General features: G+C 40.4%; 1 protein-coding gene across 4 annotated transcripts in view; it reads right to left on the bottom strand.

Moving 5' to 3' along the window:
- The window catches only part of PLCE1 (phospholipase C epsilon 1), a 351,870-nt gene that overhangs the window by 304,000 nt on the left and 28,937 nt on the right, over positions 1 to 18,933 (bottom strand). For 3 of the 4 annotated variants that reach the window (XM_049855297.1, XM_049855300.1, XM_049855299.1), the window contains exon 2: positions 388 to 1,933. In XM_049855297.1, the coding sequence (XP_049711254.1) occupies positions 388 to 1,584 (1,197 nt within the window). In that variant the 5' untranslated portion in view covers positions 1,585 to 1,933. Of the gene's footprint in view, positions 1 to 387; positions 1,934 to 16,087; positions 16,217 to 18,933 lie in introns of all 4 variants that reach the window. The other variant, XM_049855298.1, reaches the window with a different exon arrangement.

Genomic DNA, 18,933 nt, shown 5'->3' with positions numbered 1-18,933 from the left:
AAAAGAACAGGAACTACATGGTAGAAGAGGACATAGGCATGTATCTCCAAATGACACAACTAAACAATCAGTGGCTAGGTCACTTTTCCACTACTAGGAGTCTTTATTTTGTAATCCTGCATTCAGTACCAAAGAATACCCCTAATTTCTCTACTTCCAATGACACATGCATGTGTATTTTGTTACTTACTTATACTGTTGAAGAGTTAACTCAATCTTGACAGTTAACAACTGTTAGGCCTACTGGTTTTCTGTAACTATAAATTCTTCCCCTAAGGACCATACTTTGACATAGCTTAAAACTTTTCATGAGTTAAGATACTGGCAATTTCAGTTTTAAAAAGATCAAGCTTGAAGAAATGACCAAAAGAAACCTTAAACTCTTACCGGATACCATTGGGCTTCTGACAGGCAACAGCTTCCATCTTGCCTAGACACTGTTGACAGATGTTCCATTACTCTCTCATGAGGCAATAAGAGATCATTTTTCTTCTGAACTATGCAACTCCAAGCACCCAGCCCAATGTGGCCAGAAGGCAGCGTTCTCACAATTGCCCTTGTTCCAGTATACACAGATTTCTTAACTTCCTTGTCATTTTTACAAAATCTTCTGATTAACAGAGTGGACCGCTCCTTCTTGCTTTTAAAAAAGTCTTCTTCTACATCTTCACAATTATCAGGGAAATTCTCAAAATGGCTCAGGAAGGTCTTGGCAGGTAGACTAGAATCTTCCTTGCAAAAGCTATCCCTTGAATATAACATGTTGACTTTCTGGCAAGAACCTTCAAAGCACAAGTATTTATCATTCAAGGTGTCACAGTGATCACATTGCAATTGCCCATTCTTATTATCACAGTTTTTTGCCAATTCCATCAAGCTACAAGTATATGCCATGTAACTTTCTTTTTGCTTCCCTCCAACATCAGGCAGTGGCACACAATTTCCACAATCATCCAAAATTAAGTTATCTGATAGGGTACAGAAAGTGTCAGACATTCTTCTGTCTACTTCATAATGAAAATGAAAAACCGCCATGTTGTTGTCAGGGTGTGCTCCGCTGGTCTCCATGATTTCTGATTGATTTCCTAAAGGACTAATGCCCATGGGAGGTCCGCCTATTTCCAGTTGAATTCCAGGGAACACCTTTCTTTCCAGTGGAGAAGGAATTCCAGTTTCTAAACACAGGCCTTCCTCTGCAACAGAGTTGCACGTTTCATAAAACTGGCGCGGAGGAAGGTAATGCCGATGGTTTTTCAATATGTTGTTGCAGTTAATGTTAAGGTTTTTCACAGAATCTGGCATGCTTTTCTCCCAACACTTTTCATTACTGTTCTCATCGCTCATTACTTCCTTCCTTGCTGTTGAGAGAATTTTGGGGAAGGAGCTTCCAGAAGAATCTTTCTTAAGTTTGTCCAGGCATGAGATGGTATGAGAAGTCTGTCTACACTGAGTGACTGTATGTGCCTTCAGAACACTGATGTCCGAGGCCTTTTCACTAACTTCATCTGCAGCTGACTGAGGAGATACCGCTTTTCTCTGAGTCACAGGCATGAGAACAGAAGCTGCCATTTCTTCAGAAGTCATCTTGACCAACACACTGATTTTAGCTATTGTTCTTTTTCTCCTCTCTGGTGATCATATCAAAATTTTTTTAAATGAATGATTATTAAAATAATCTCATATATAAAATTCTTTGGAGAAAATGGAAATTTCTTTCATTCCGGTACATTAAGACCCAAATGAATTTGCCCAGTTATAACTTTCTATCCTTTAAAATATGTTCTCCTAGATTAGAATTTTAACTTAGTAGATCACTTGTCTTTCCTCTGTTGTTTGAAGGAAATTCTTTTGAAGACTTTTAGTCGAGACTGCATTCTGCAACTCTGATCCATCGCCAACTTGCGATGAATTAAAAATCCAGTTTTAATACGTCCTGTAAGAAAAGGAATAATGTTAAACACTATGGCACTAAATGGATTTTGTAAAATGAGCTCATAAATCTAAGCTAAGACAAAATACAGACCAATTTTGAGGAAAGAGTTTTATAATCAGAAATTAGTTTTAATGTTTAGCTATTCATTTTTGTTATGTAACATTTCAGAACTTTTGCTTCCAGATGAGGACCAGATTTATTATACCATCTTAAACAATTTTAAAAAAAACAGGAAGAAAAAAAAAAGGCAGTGGTTTTCAGACATTGGACTACAGGTAACACAGGACAGCAATTCCTGAAGGAAGAGCTAAAAACAAATGAATTGAGCCCTACAAATACCCTAGCTTACTGTCTACAGAGTTTCCAGGTTTCAGAGAAGGAAAGAGGAATTCAGGTAGAACTCAGTGTTTTCCTGAGTTGAAGAGAAAAAGTTGAGAATTTGGGGAGGCCAAAGAAGCTAGAGAAAAAGACACATTAAGAAGAGTAGAACAAAGATAAGGACGACAGGAGACTTCTTATCACAATCAATAATACCAGAAGACTGTGGAGCAAATCTCTTAAATATTAAAAGAAAAAATACCGTCAACTTAGAATTCTATACCTAGCAAAACTATCTTTCAAAAAGGAGGATAAAATACTTTTAAAGATATACAAAAGCTGAAACAATTCATCACTAGAAGGCCTGTACTATAAGAAATGGTAAAAGAAGTCCTTCAGACAGAAGGAAAATGATCCATGTAGAAATCTGAATCTACACAAAGGAATGAAGAGTGCTGGGAATCTTAAATAAATGGGTAAATATAAATTTTTTTTCTTATTTTTTAAACCACTTTACAAGATAATTGACAGTCTAAACCAAAAAATTAGCAACGTATTATGGGAGCTTCTAATAAATGCAGAAATAAAATGTATGACAATAGCACAAAGATCAAAAGGGGGGGATATGGATGTATACTGTCATGAAGTTATTTTCTACATAAATTGGTATAATATTACTTGAAGATACACTACGATAAGTTAAAGATGTAAACTGTTAACCCTAAAGCAAACACTTAAAAAAAAAAAGATACAGGTAATAAGCCAAAAAAATCAGAATCATAAAAAATATTCCATTAATCAAAAAGAAGACAAAGTGAACCAAGAATAAATGTGACAAGCAGAAAGCAAATAGTAGATTGAAACAATTTCGAAAAGCAGCTTTAGGCAGCATTTCCAGTTTTATTCCCCCTCAAAAAATTTTAATTTTTTCTTTAACTTCTGTTTAGTTTGAATAACAAGTAATTTCCCTGAGTAGCAATAGACAAAGATATATTTAATTTATAAAAGGCATGATTTTAAACATAATTTAGCCTATCTTTACTCTCCAAGCTACAGAGTACCTGCTCTATGGTGAGTATTGTATTATAAACTAGATAGCTAGTACCTCCCCACACATTTATAAAGCCAGGGCACATTGAACAAATGTCAACCTAATGTGGCAAAGTGCAATCACAAAGGCTTTGCAAGGCACTATGGGACTTCAGAGGATGCCCAAGACAAGAACATCATCCCTTTATAGGCAAAGTTGTGCTTCCCAAGACAACTGATCAGCATGCACACTGCTGCTAATACCAGCTTTGCCCTGACTTTGCCCTTTACTACACAGATGCCCCTCTTCCCCTTCTTCCTCTTTTCCCAGTAGTCTTCAACTGCCCTTCTTCCCTTACATATATGTCCTTTCAAGGGTAAACACAAGCTCTCATCTGCTCACAGCACATGCAGGTCTTCACAACCCCCTTAAAGATATACACCCTATCAATCAGATACTTTACAGACAATAAATAAGCAGCTACGACCTAGCTCAACACCTTATCACCTTTCACGTCCTCCCTCCAAATTGGTTTCATTCTGCTTTTCTTTGGGAAATGTCTCTAAGACTTTTGTAGGTATATGCTTAAAAAAAAAAAATTTTTTTTTTTTTTTTATGCTTAGGGTAAAAAATTTCAAACACTGCAAAAAAGCACAAGAAATAAAAAGTTTCTAAAATTTAACACAAATCCCACAACCACCCAGAGACAACCACTCTTAATACTTTGGGAAACCTCCTTTCCGAATGCTCTCTATGCATCAACACACATACAGATTGTTGTTGTTGTTAGGTGCCGTCGAGTCAGTTCCGACTCATACCGACCCTGTGCACAACACGATGAAACACTCTCTGGTCCTGTGCCATCCTCACAATTGTTGTTATGTTTGAGCCCATTGTTGCAGCCACTGTGTCAATCCACCTTGTCGAGGGTCTTCCTCTTTTCCGCTGACTTTGTACTTTGCCAAGCATGATATCCTTCTCCAGAGACTGATCCCTCCTGACATGTCCAAAGTGTGTAAGACGCACTCTCACCATCCTTGCTTCTAAGGAGCTTTCTGGTTGTACTTTTTCCAAGACAGATTTATTCGTTCTTCTGGCAGTGCATGGTATATTCAATATTCTTCGCCAACACCACAATTCAAAGGCGTCAACTCTTCCTTGGTCTTCCTTATTCATTCTCCAGCTTTCACATCCAAATGATGCAATTGAAAATACCATGGCTTGGGTTAGGTGCACCTTAGTCTTCAAGGTGACGTCTTTGCTTTTCAACACTTTAAAGAGCTCCTTTATGGCAGATTTACCCAATGCAATGCGTCTTTTGATTTCTTGACTGCTGCTTCCATGGCTGTTGATTGTGGATCCAAGTAAAATGAAATCCTTGACAACTTCAATCTTTTCTCCTTTTATCATGATGTTGCTCATTGGTCCAGTTGTGAGGATTTTTGTTTTCTTTATGTTGAGATGCAATCCATACTGAAGGCTGTGGTCTTTGATCTTCATTAGTAAGTGCTTCAAGTCCTCTTCACTTTCAGCAAGCAAGGTTGTGTCATCTGCATAACGCAGGTTGTTAATGAGTCTTCCTCCAAACCCGATGCCCCGTTCTTCTTCATATAGTCCAGCTTCTCACATTATTTGCTCAGGATACAGATTGAATAGGTATGGTGAAAGAATACGACCCTGGCGCACACCTTCCCTGACTTTAAACCACTCAGTATCCCCTTGTTCTGTCCAAACAACTGCCTCTTGATCTCTGCAAAGGTTCCTCATGAGCACAATTAAGTGTTCTGGAATTCCCATTCTTCACAACGTTATCCATAATTTGTTATGATCCACACAGTCGAATGCCTTTGCATGGTCAGTAAAACACAGGTACACATCCTTCTGGTATTCTCTACTTTCAGCCAGGATCCATCCGACATCAGCAATGATATCCCTGGTTCCACGTCCTCTTCCGAAACCGGCCTGAATTTCTGGCAGTTCCCTGTCAATATACTGTTGCAGCCATTTTTTAATGATCTTCAGCAAAATTTTGCTTGCGTGTGATATTAATGATATTGTTCTATAATTTCCACATTCGGTTGGATCACCTTTCTTGGGAATAGGCATAAATATGGATCTCTTCCAGTCAGCTGGCCAGGAAGCTGAGATGAGTGAGCACCTCCAGCGCTGCATCTGTTTGTTGAAACATCTCAATCGATATTCCATCAATTCCTGGAGCCTTGTTTTTCGCCAATGCCTTCAGAGCAGCTTGGACTTCTTCCTTCGGTACCATCGGTTCCTGATCATATGCTACCTCTTGAAATGGTTGAACATCGACTAATTCTTTTTGGTATAATGACTGTGTATTCCTTCCCTCTTCTTTTGATGCTTCCTGCATCCTTTAATATTTTTCCCATAGAATCCTTCACTATTTCAACTCGAGACTTGAATTTTTTCTTCAGTTCTTTCAGCTTGAGAACCGCCGAGCGTGTTCTTCCCTTTTGGTTTTCCATCTCCAGCTCTTTGCACATGTCATTATAATACTTTACTTTGTCTTCTCGAGCTGCCCTTTGAAATCTTCTTTTCAGTTCTTTTGCTTCATCAGTTCTTCCTTTTGCTTTAGCTGCTCGACGTTCAAGAGCAAGTTTCAGAGTCTCCTCTGACATCCATCTTGGTCTTTTCTTTCTTTTCTGTCTTTTCAACAACCTCTTGCTTTCTTCATGGATGATGTCCCTGATGTCATTCCACAACTCATCTGGTCTTCAGTCACCAGTGTTCAATGCATCAAATCTATTCTTGGGATGGTCTCTAAATTCAGGTGGGGTATACTCAAGGTCATATTTTGGCTCTTGTGGACTTGCTGTGATTTTCTTCAGTTTCAGCTTGAACGTGCACATGAGCAACTGATGGTCTGTTCCACAGTCAGCTCTTGGCCTTGTTCTGACTGACGATATTGAGCTTTTCCATCGTCTCTTTCCACAGATGTTGTCAATTTGATTTCTGTGTGCTCCATCTGTCGAGGTCCACGTGTATACCAAAAAAAAAAACCAAACCCAGTGCCATTGAGCCGATTCCGACTCATAGCGACCCTATAGGACAGAGTAGAACTGCCCCATAGAGTTTCCAAGGAGAGCCTGGAGGACTTGAACTGCCAAACCTTTGGTTAGCAGCCGTAGCACTTAACCACTATGCCACCAGGGTTTCCGTCCATGTGTATAGTCATTGTTTTTACTGGTGAAAGAAGGTATTTGCAATGAAGAAGTCATTGGTCTTGCAAAATTCTATCATCCGATCTCCAGCATTGTTTCTATCACCCATGCCGTATTTTCCGACTACTGATCCTTCTTCGTTTCCAACTTTCGCATTAAAATCACTAGTAATCATCAATGCATCTTGATTGCATGTTCAGTCAATTTCAGACTGCAGCAGCTGATAAAAATCTTCTATTTCTTTATCTTTGGTCCTAGTGGTTGGTGCGTATATTTGAATAATAGTCGTATTAACTGGTCTTCCTTGTAGGTGTATGGATATTATTCTATCACTGACAGCGCTGTACCTCAGGATAGATCTTAAAATGTTCTTTTTGATGATGAATGCAACACCGTTCCTCTTCCAGTTGTCATTCCCAGCATAGTAGACTATATGATTTTCCGATTCAAAATGGCCAATACCAGTCCATTTCAGCTTACTAATGCCTAGGATATCGATGTTTATGTGTCCCATTTCATTTTTGACTATTTCTAATTTTCCTAGATTCCTAGTCTGGAGGAAGATTGATGAGAAGGCCAACAGAGAGAGAAAGCCTTCCCCTGGAGCTGACGCCTTGAATTTGGACTTTCAGCCTACTTTACCGTGAGGAAATAATTTCCTCTTTGTTAAAGCCAGCCACTTGTGGTGTTTCTGTTATGGCAGCACTGGATGACTAAGACAGACCCAACAAAGCCCTAATCAAGAGGGGTTTGAGCTGGACTTTACAGAGATAACTATTACTTGTGTCCACACAGAGGAAAGGACACTCTGGATAGAGGGAACAGTGTAAAGAAAGATTCAGCGGTAGGAAAATTCTATGACAACCATGAATTCATCTGAAGTTTTTAAGGGAACATTTCATCCAATCAAAGAAAGTGAAAGTTGCTCAGTAGTTACACCATCATGGAAACGAAACACTAAGGTAACTATCAAAGCTTGTAATAGAATTTTATAGTCATCCTTGCATCTTTAAACTTTATATAGAGTCCCTTTGACTATCTTTGAATTGTGTGTATGCCAAACAACCAACCATGGGACAATTATCTACTTATGCATTTTCTTCCCTGAGAAACACTCTGCAAAGAGATTAAAAGAAATATTTTGCCGACACAGTCACTTCCTCCCTTTCTTCTAGACACATGTGGCTGTTTCAATTTAAACATAAATTAGTTAAAATTAAGTAGAATTAAAAATTCTGTTCCTTAGTTGCACATGTGGCTAGTGGCAACTGGACTGGAAAGCCTATCTTTGCAGAAAGTTCTACAGGACAGTGCTGTTCCAAAACATGCAAAATTAAGCTATGAAGGTTGAATCAGATCAATGGCTGCTGGGGCTGGTGGAAGGGTGGAGGATAGAAAGGCTACAAAACAGTCTAAAGGTACCTTCTAAGAATGATGGAAACCCAACCTTGATTGAGATGCTGGCTACACAGATACATACTCATTGAACAGTACACTTTGCCCAACATATCAGATTTTCAATTGGATCACAGGAAGGATTTCAATTCCATTTGCTCCCTCAGCCAGGTGCCTATGTGCAGTGAACAACCTGCTCAACTCTAAGGTATGATGCAGAAAATCTCAAAAGATCACATAGCACCAGGATAGTGGAACCCATCAGTCTGGGTTTGGATCTCGCCTCTGCCACTTAGGCAACTTACCTGACCTTAGACAACTCATTTACCATCACTTAACCTTGGAATGTGAAAGTTGGAAACAAAGAAGGACTGATAGTTGGAAAATTTGGCCTTGGTGATAGAAACGACACCGGGGATCACATGACAAAGTTTTGCAAGATCAATGACTTCTTCACTGCAAATACCTTTTCTCAACAACATAAACGGCAACTATACACATGGACCTTGCCAGCCAGAAGACACAGGAATCAAATCAACTACATATGTGGAAATAGATGATGCAAAAGCTCAATATCATCAGTCAGAACAAGGCCAGGGGTCGACTGTAGAACAGACCATAAATTGCTCATATGCAAGTTCAAGTTGAAGAAAATTGGAACGAGTCCACGAGAGCCAAAGTACAACCTTGAGTATATTCTACCTGAATTTAGAGAACATCTCAAGAACAGATTTGATGCTTTAAGGACTAATGACTGAAGACCAGGCGAGTTGTGGAATGATATCAAAGACATCATACATGAAGAAAGCAAAAGGTCATTAGAAAGACAGGAAAGGAAAAAAAGAACAAAACAGAGGTCAGAAGAGACTCTGAGGCTTGCTATTGAATATAGAATAGCTAAAGTGAACAGAAAAAATGATGAAGTGAAAGAGCTGAACACAAAATTTCAAAGGGCATCTCAAGAAGACAAAGTATTATAATGAAATGTGCAAAAACCCAGAGATAGAAAACAAAAAAGGAAGAACACACTCTCAAACTGAAAGAACTGATGAAATAATTCAAGCCTGGAGTTGCAATACTGAAGGATTCTATGGGGAAAATACTAACCGATGTAGAAAGTATCAAAAGAAGACGGAAGGAATACACAGAGTCACTGTATCAAAAACAATCGGTTGATATTCAACCATTTCAGGGAGTAGTATACGATCAAGAACCCATGGTACTGAAGGAAGAAGTCCAAGCTGCCCTGAAGGCACTGGCGAAAAACAAGGCTCCAGAAATTGACGGGATGTCAGTTTAGATGTTTCACAAATAGATGCAGCGCTAGAAGCACTTACTCATCTATGCCAAGAAATTCGGAAGACAGCCACCTGGCCAACCGACTAGAAGAGATTCATATTTGTACCCATTCCAAAGGTGAACCAATAGAATGCAAAAATTATCTATCAATATCATTAATATCACATACAAGTAAAATTTTGCTGCAGATCATTCAAAAGCAGTTGCAGCAGTACACTGACAGAGAACTGCCGGAAATTCAAGCCAGATTCAGAAGAGGATGTGGAACAAGGGATATCATTGCTGACGTCAGACGGATCATGGACGAAAGCAGAGAATACGGAAAGATGTTTACCTGTGTTTTATTGACTATGCAAAGGCATTCGACTGTGTGGATCATACCGAATTATGGATAACACTGCAAAGAATGGGAATTACAGAAGACTTAATTGTGCTCATGAGGAACTTATTCGAACAAAACAAGAGGATACTGCATGGTTTAAAGTCAAGAAAGGTGTGCATCAAGGTTGTATCCTTTTATCATACTTATTCAATCTGTATGCTGAGCAAATAATCTGGGAAGCTGGACTACATGAAGAAGAACGTAGCACCAGGTTTGAAGTAAGACTCATTAACAACCTGTGATGTCCAGATGACACAACCTTGCTTGCTGAAAGTGAAGAGGACTTGAAGCACTTATTGGTGAAGATTAGTATGGCTTACACCTCAACATAAAGAAAACAAAATCCTCACAACTGGACCAATAAGCAACGTCATGATAAATGATGACTGAAGCTGTCAAGGATTTCATTTTACTTGGATCCACAATCAACACCCACAAAAGCAGCAGTCAAAAAATCAAATGATGCATTGCATTGGGCAAATCTGCTGCAATGGATCTCTTTAAAGTGTTAAAAAGCAAAGATGTCAGTTTAAGGACTAAGGTGCACCTGACCCAAGCGGTGTTTTCAATCACCTCATATGCATGCGAAAGCTGGACAATGAATAAAGAAGACCGAAGAAGAATTAATGCCTTTGAATTACGGTGTTGGTAAAGAACAGTGACTACACCATGGATTTCCAGAAGAACAAACAAATCTGTCTTGGAAGAAGTACAGCCAGAATGCTCATTAGAAGCAAGGATGGCAAGACTTCATCTCACATACTCTGGACATGTTATCTGGAGGAACCAGTCCCTGGAGAAGGATCTTAGGCTTGGTATAGAGTCATCGAAAAAGAGGAAGACCTTCAATGAGACGGACTGACACAGTGGCTGCCACAATGGGATCAAGCATAACAATGACTGTGCTTATGCCTCAGGCCAGGCAGTGTTTCGTTCTGCTGTACACAGGGTTGCTATGAGTCAGAACCCGCTCAATGGCACCTAACAAGAACAACCTTGCTAAGGCTCAGTTGCCTCATCGTAAAATGGGAAAAATTATAGTCGTTCATGTAATGTTCACAATAATTATGAAGTAGTAACCTCTCAAAAACTAGTAGCTTTTATTCTTCTTATTATTAAAAAAATCTCTCCAAAGACATCACATATTACTTCCTGATATAGGACCAAGTCTGTTTCTTTTAAATTATCTCCCGGCCCTGTAATAATAAAGACTTAACAAATACTTGCTTACTTATTGCTTTGTGTAGAGTACTATTTGTATGTTAGTACATGATAATGTTCCTTATCTAGTGCATTCAGCTAAATGTTTTTTAAAGTCCTACATGTTTACTGGAGACTACATGTTTACTGGAGACAAAGAAGGGAAATGCAATGCCCCTGCCTACAGGGAAATCATTAGTCATTAGAGAGCCAATTCATAAAGAAAAAAAAAAAATCAGGAAACAGTAACATGTTACACAATAGCATGTGAACTAATAAAGTACTCATGGTATGGAGCCCTGGTTGCACAGTGGTTAAGAGCTCCGCTGCTAACCAAAAGATCAGCAGTTCGAATCCACCAGCTTCTCCTTGGTAACCCTATGAGGCAGTTCTACTCTGTCCTATATGGCCGCTGTAAGTTGGAATCAACTCAATGGCAACTGGCTCTGCCCCCCCGCCCCTACAGGTACTGATAGGTCTTGGGGGTGAGGAAATTGTTCAACAGTAAATACTAATTATAAAGCAGATTTTAAAAAATACAGATAGAAAGGTAGAAATCACCATGAACCTAAGTCACTGGGGAAAACTTTCCAGAGAATGTAATGGTCTAAGAAAGAGGACTCTGCTCTGGGAAGTGAGATCAGGGGAGAGAGAGAGCCACAGTCACTTCTGGGAGCTGGGATGGAAGGTCGTGGGTTGCCGGTGTCACCTGGAAGCTGCTCTGTCCTTGCTAAGCATAATCTCAGCAGAAGAAGTAGAACCAATCTGCTGGAAAGCTCTCATGCCAGGCCAAGGCAGCACATTTTGGAAGCTTGGAAATGAAGGGAAGAGAAAAGTGGGAAGAACCTAGGGTTGCTTCTTGAAGGTTTTGCATTACACATCCCATGCATCAAAAATATAATGGGCTTCCCCAAGCAGCCAATTGTCCTCATTCATCTGGGGTAACAACAGCACACGTTACAAGCAAATTTTAATCAAATGGTGGCTACACAACATTGACACATCCATTCACTAAATGTTTTTTCAAACAGCATTCTATAATTCACTCTTCAATTAATGTAATTGTCTTTCCAAAGACTTCAAAATACATGTTATGAAAACGAACTCATTCTAGATGAGATAAACATAATAAAGCTACCTACCACCCACACAGTTTCACATTACAGTTTCTTCATAAAATGATCCTGATTTAATCACAATAAGATATGATTCAGCTTTTGCAGCCTCTTCTTCATGGCTATGCCTCCAGCCCTCTTCCTGCTTGGGTCCTCCACATCTAACTCCTAGCCTAAAACTCAACCTTCTCCCAGCTACATAACAGCTTCACAGAGGTTCCTCCACAAAGCCTTGGCAGATGGGAAGCATTTAAATCCATATACTTAATGTATATAATGCCATTTCCAGCCATTTTCTTTTTTATATCTACGTTATATTTAACACCTGCACCAGCGAAGGACTTCTGATCAACAAACTTAAAAAATTACTCCTGCTCTTCATGGATGTCTTGTCCACCAATGACATTAAATTCTGGGTAGAAGCCCAAGCCAACATCTGACTCAAATACTTGATGTCACTCTAATGGCTTGTTTTGGGTAGAGTTAAAAATGCAAATAGAACACCTCGTTAAGACTCAAAGATTCTTTCAGCTGTGCCTTTGATTTACCAGGAAGAAGTCATCATCCAGTGGGGAGAAGCAATATTATTCATACTTCCTACCTGACTGAAAAAAAAGTGAAGCAAACAAGTTTTGATTTTTTAAATTTCTTTCATCTGCAGGCCAATACCTTGGCACTCTTGCTGTTTTCCAGGGCAGTGTAATCCAAACAGACGCTCTGGTGGTGCAGTGGTTAAGTGCTCAGCTGCTAACCGAAAGGTCGGTGGTTCAAACCCACCAGGCACTGCATGGGGAGAAAGATGTGGTAGTCTGCTTCCATAAAGATTACAGTTGCGGAAACCCTATAGGACAGTTCTGCCCTATAGGCTCCCTATGAGATGGAATTGCTCAACGGGTTTGGTTGGTAATTCAAAGCAAAACATACAGAGCTATTTGCTAAGTCTACAGTCTTAAGCAAGCAAGCAGGGTTGCTGTGACCTGCACTACCAGGCTTCAGGCCATTCCTGAGCCTCGGATGGGGCATAGGGAGGTTGAGGGATGTGAAGGTGAAAAAGAGGGGGCCACAGTATGATAAACCTAGGTCCTTGATGGTGGGAGCTTCTCAGCAAATCAGCTGTGACACATAACACAAGTATTACTACACTTGCTAAGTGCAGCAGGTAGAGTCCATTTCTGGTATGCTTCTGTCATTATTTCAAACACCACTCATGATTTTCTCAGTGCCAAGGATGAACAAAACAAAGCAAGCTTTGGCAAAAGTGTACCACATTCCACACTCTTTTACAAATAACATGTTATGTTTTTCTGATTATAAGTTATATACATATTTTCAGAAAACTTGAAAAAAGGCTGATAAGTATAAAGTAGAAAAGATATCATTGGTAAGTCTTAATTTTGTTATGATTTCTAGTTTTTTCTCCATTGACATATATCTTTTACAGAACTGACATTATAGTGTACATTCAGATTTTATCCTGCTCCTTTTGTTTAATACTATGTTGTCTAAAGAAATAACTTTTGGACATCATGAAATCTGTATAAATATCAGCAATTCCTTTTTCAAAGTCCTCAATGTTATTTTAAAAGGAAGGGGGGCATGGAAAATTATACTGCTGTTCCTCTAAAATCATGCATAATCTCACATATTTTGTATATTTGTAAACCTTGCCTCATCCTTGAAGGCACAACAACAACCAGATTGCTCAATCTTTCTTCCATGAGCTGATCAACCAATGGGAATTATTCATTCATTCATTCACTCATTCAACAAATATTTTTGAGCACCTACCACGTACTAGGCCCTGTGCTAGGCACTGAATATAACAATCCATAAAACTACTCTAATGGGTCTACATGAAATTTGTCACAGGATACTTGCTAAGTTAAGGTGCTAATTTATGATAATTATGCCAAATGGAGCCAGCATTTGAAGCTTCCTACAATCTGATCAAACTAGCCTCTCCCATCCATCAATGTGACACCTCACCTCAATCACAGTGGTGTAGTCCCCTGTTTCCTGAACCCGGCCTATTCACTTTCTCTTCAGGGCCCTATTTATCACTCCCCGGCCCTTCCATCTTCCACTCTGTCCAGCCACATTCTATGAAGGAAGCTTTTCTGATCCATGTCCATAAACCTCACTCTCGAGCTACTGCAGCACCAACCACCCAGAACATTCCTTAGACAACTCTGACTGCCCTTGCAGGGTGGTGATCAGCATCCAGGAGAGGCATCAGAGCCTCATTTTCTTTATGATTTTCCACAGCTAAGCAATAACTGCATTATTACTAATCACTTAGCCACTCTCTCTCTGGAATTTCACCTGAATCTCTCTCTCAGCTTTTTCAAGAAAAATATTCTCCCCTTCCATTGCTGCTGGCATAATTTTTTCCATCATGACTAATAACCTCAGTTGCTTTCCTGCAATGGAATGGCAGCTGAAGATAAAGCACTTCAATCCCTCAAGAAAGCATAACTACCGTGTGTAAAGCAAGATATACTCGAAACACCCACCACGTCTATACTACATCAAGATCTGAGGGTTTATTTCACGTGAGACACCATGTTGAGCACCTATGTGTATAATCTTATTTAATCTTCATAACAACCTCAAAGAGGTATGTTTATTATTATAATTTCTACTTTAGAGATAAGAAAGCTGAGATTTGGAGAGATAAGGTAGCTACTGGTGAAGCAGATATTCAACTCCAGACAGCTGCCTGCCCAGAGCAGGCCTTCTCTGCGAGTTATCTCATCTACCCTGGCTAATATTCATCCTCACAGCTCTTCCCGTGAGATTTCGACCAGTGATTCTCCCATTTACATCAGCATCGGAATCATGTGGGGGGCGGGAAATGCATATGCTTGGGTGCTGGCTCAAGTGATTCTGACTCAGAAATGGGGGGTTGGCTTGCTTTTTTAACACACACCTATCGCCCACAGGTCCTTCTGGTACTAGTAGTCTTCAGACTCCACTGAAAGACACTGTATTGAGTACAGCAAGACCCCACCTTCCAGGGAGAGAGACTTTTTTGTAAAATGACACTCACTTCCTCATTACCCACGATCCATCAGAGCTTGAAAAAAAATGGCAGGATGCTAACCTCTTAGCTGCCTTGGGGAAGGTGTCTCTGACACCCCTGCTCTTGTTGGCCTAGAAAAAGGTAAGGTTTAACTCTGAGAGACTCTTTGGGAAGGGATTACTGAGAGACAAAAGGTGAAAAAAAGCTGGGCCCTCAGATGGCCACTTTTCGGCTTCGGGCTGGTTGTGCACATTCAAAGTTTAGGGGAGATGGCCTGTGCTCAAGTGAGAGTTCCTGACACACTTAACCATGCCTCATCTCCTTCCCACTGGTTTAGAAAAGAGACAACAAACCAATAGCTTATCCCTAACATGACTCACATATCTCCATGGACATGAGAAAGAGGAAAGACAGGAGCCCAAGGGATGCTGGGAGTCTTCAGGAGTCAGCTCCAGGGCCAGATTCATCCTCAACCTTCAGCAAGTCACTCCACTTCCCTCAGGCATCACCTCTTTCTAATTCCAGCTCAAAAGTCATCTCCTCAGAAAGGCTTTGCCTGCTCTAAAGCAGCCCCTCGTCCCCACGCACCCATCCCCTTCAGCAACATTACCCCGTCTAATTGTCTTCTGAGCTCCGACCATGATTGGAAATCGTTTATTATTTATTTATACACTACTTAATTTTCTCTCCTGGCTGGAATCTGAACTTCCAGGGAGCTGGGAACGTGCTGGTTTTGTTCACTGCTATACTCCCAGGGCCTCATCTGAGATACCGTCAGCACTCAATAAATATTTGTATAATAAATAGATGATTCAGCCTCATTTACTTCATTTTGTATTATCAATTCTTTCTGTCTTTACAAGGCGATTGGTAGGAAAGGTCAAATGAGACTGGGTATACAAAGGTGCTTTGTAAAAGGAAATATGCAACAAAAATGTGGGGTCACTGTCCTTGTGGGAGTAAAGAGGTAGTTCACAAAACCCTGAGTGCCTCAAGAGGCCGCCTTCCATGACCTCAGCACAGTGGTGTAGCATCTCCTCACTTCTCCACTCTTCCTAGGGAGAGAGTTGTCGATAATCTAAAAACAATGATCCTCTGCCTGCAGATCATAACAGAATGCAAAAAAAAAAAAATTATTTATTACAAGGTGGGGCCTCTCAGGGAGTTTTCTGACTACAGGGCTCAGATAACAAGATGCTACTTACAAAGTCAGGGATCTTCCAGGAGGGCAAACCTAGGAAAGAGCCCAAAAGATGCTTCCTGCTCCCAAAGTCCATTAAATGGGGAAAAGACAGTTTCTTTAACAATTGGTTCTGGCAAAACTGGATACTCCTCTGTAAAAAAAAAAAAAGAAAGAAAGAGAGAAATAGGACCCATACCTCACATTATACACAAAAACTAACTCAAAATGGATCAAAGACCTAAACATAAAACCTAAAGTGATGAAGATCATGGAAGAAAAAATAGGGACAACACTAGGGGCCTTAACACATGGCACAAAGAGGATACAAACCATAACTAACAGTGCACAAACACCAGAAGATAAACTAGATAACTGGGAGTACCTAAAAATTAAACACTTATGCTCATCAAAAGACTTCACCAGAAGAGTAATAAGAGAACCTACAGACTGGGAAAAAATTTTTGGCTACAACATATCAGACAAGGATCTAATCTCTAAAATCTTTAAGATACTGCAATGCCGTAATAACTAAAAGAAAAATAACCCAATTTAAAAATGGGCAAAGATATGGACAGACATTTCACCGAAGAAGACATTCGGCCAGCAGACATATGAAGAAATGCTCACAATTACAGGACATTAGAGAAACACAAATCAAAACTATAATGCCCAACAATATTGGCTAATAATAATAATAATAATAAATGTTGGAGAGGTTGCGGGGAGACTGGAAATCTTATGCACTGCTGGTGGAAATGGAAAATGGTACAACCACTTTGGAAAGTGATATGGCACTTCCTTAAAATGTTAAAAATAGAAATACGATACAATCCAGCAATCCCACTCCTAGGAATAGATCCTCGAGAAATAAGAGCCATCACACAAATAGATATATGCATACCCATGTTCATAGCAGCACTATTCACAAAAGCAAAAAGATGAAAACCTAAGTGCCCAGCAACAGATAAATGGATAGGCACAAACACAATGGAATACTACACAACAATAAAGAACAATGATGAATTCATAAAACACCTCACAACATGGGTGAATCTGGAAGGCATAATGTTGAGTGAAATAAGTCAATCACAAAAAGACAAATATTGTATGAGACCACTGTCTTAGTCATCTAGTGCTGCTATAACAGAAATACCTAAGATACATTTATTGGTCCCATTATGTTCAGAGCAAAGGAGAATGAAGAAAACCAAAGATAAAAGGGAAGTTATTAGTCTAAAGAACTAATGAACCATATGGACTACAGCCTCCATCGGGCTGAGCCCAGAAGAACTAGATGGTGCCTGGCTACCACCACCAACCCCTCTGACAGGGGTCACAATAGACAGTCCCGGACAGAGTGTGAGAAAAATGTAGAAGAAAATTCAAATTCAGAAAAAAAAGACCGGACTTACTGGTCTGGCAGAGACTGGAGGAATCCTCAAGACATCCTTTCTACTCAGAACTGAAGTCTGTCCCAAAGTTCACCCTTCAAGCAAAGATTACACACGGTCGCTATGAGTCAGAATCGACTTGACAGCACTGGGTTTGGTTTTGTTTTTTTAATAAAACAAAACACAAGTGAGGAATGTGCTTCTAATGTAAATGAGAACAAATGGGCAACACCTGCCCAAAAGCAAAGCTTGAGAAGGCAGGAAGGGACAGGAAAATGGGACAAATGGAAACAGGGAACCCGGGGTGAAGAGGAGAATGTTGACACATTGTGGGGATCACAACCAACGTCACAAAATGATTTGTGTATAAATTGTTAAATGAGCAACTAATTTGCTCTGTGAACTTTCACCTAAAGCACAATTTAAAAAAAAAGATGTTTTCTGCTCCAAGTTAGTAAGGTGCACAAAGCATGAAGCCAGTGCTCAGTATACTCCAGGGCTCGGCCCCAGCAGGGAGAAGTGATTGAGACTCTGTCACACGGGCTGGGGGAGATAGACATTACACAGAAAGCTAGAATACAAGATGGTAAACCCAGGCTGGAGAGTCGGGGAGGCTTTCTACAGTGGGTGATGCCTAAGTTGAATTTCAAGTATAGTGGAAAGAGCACTGGGGAAGAATGAGTAGCCCAAAGAAAGGCACAGAAAGGAAGGACCAAGTAATGAAAGCACTGGGCATTTATTGCTGGAGTATCTGGTTGTGCCAGGGAAAGGGTGGGGAGTGGGCAGTGGCGAGGGGCTGGGAGGTGCACCCAGAGAGGTGAGTAGTGGCCATATTATCAGAGCTGTTTTAGGCACATTCCGTGGAGGCCCTGTGAAGGAGGAGCCCATTTATTGGTCCAGGAGCCCAGAGGACAGGGAAAGAGGGTGAGTCTAGCTTAGCTGGCAGTAGAAACAAAAACCCATTGCCATTGAGTTAATTCTGACTCCAGGCTTCACTCTGCTGCAAGCAGGGCGGACTTGAGTTGGGCAGTGAAGGGGGAGGAAGTCTAGGCTTGGGGAACTGGAAAGCTATACCAGGGGAAGAAATTTTCTGCCAGACTTGACTCACATGCTGGAAAGCAGCAACTCTGTCGTTATGCAGAACTGCCCCTGTGAAGCTGTGTGCTGGACTGTCTCACCCTGGGCAGTGCAGCTTCCTAACAAGGCTAGCCAAACAAGGCAGCCGCTGAGTCAGTGCTGACCAGAAGAGAAAAAAGCAGCTTGACTCCATGCATTTTAGCCCAAAGAAGAACCTCTTCGGAGTCCTCAGTGGTGGCAGCAGAAATGAAGAGACGGGAAATTCTGCAAAATTTTGCAAAAAATACCTTCTACCCCAAATTAACTCATGAGGCATGATATGATTAGGATCATCAAAGGCAGGAAAGCCAGAGACAGCATCAGCCATGCTGGGATAAAGCAGTGCAGAAAGGACTTGCCC

This window comes from Elephas maximus, chromosome 16, assembly GCF_024166365.1.
Source record: "Elephas maximus indicus isolate mEleMax1 chromosome 16, mEleMax1 primary haplotype, whole genome shotgun sequence".
In the NCBI taxonomy this organism is placed as follows: domain Eukaryota; kingdom Metazoa; phylum Chordata; class Mammalia; order Proboscidea; family Elephantidae; genus Elephas; species Elephas maximus.
This window is presented reverse-complemented; position numbering and strand designations above follow the sequence as displayed.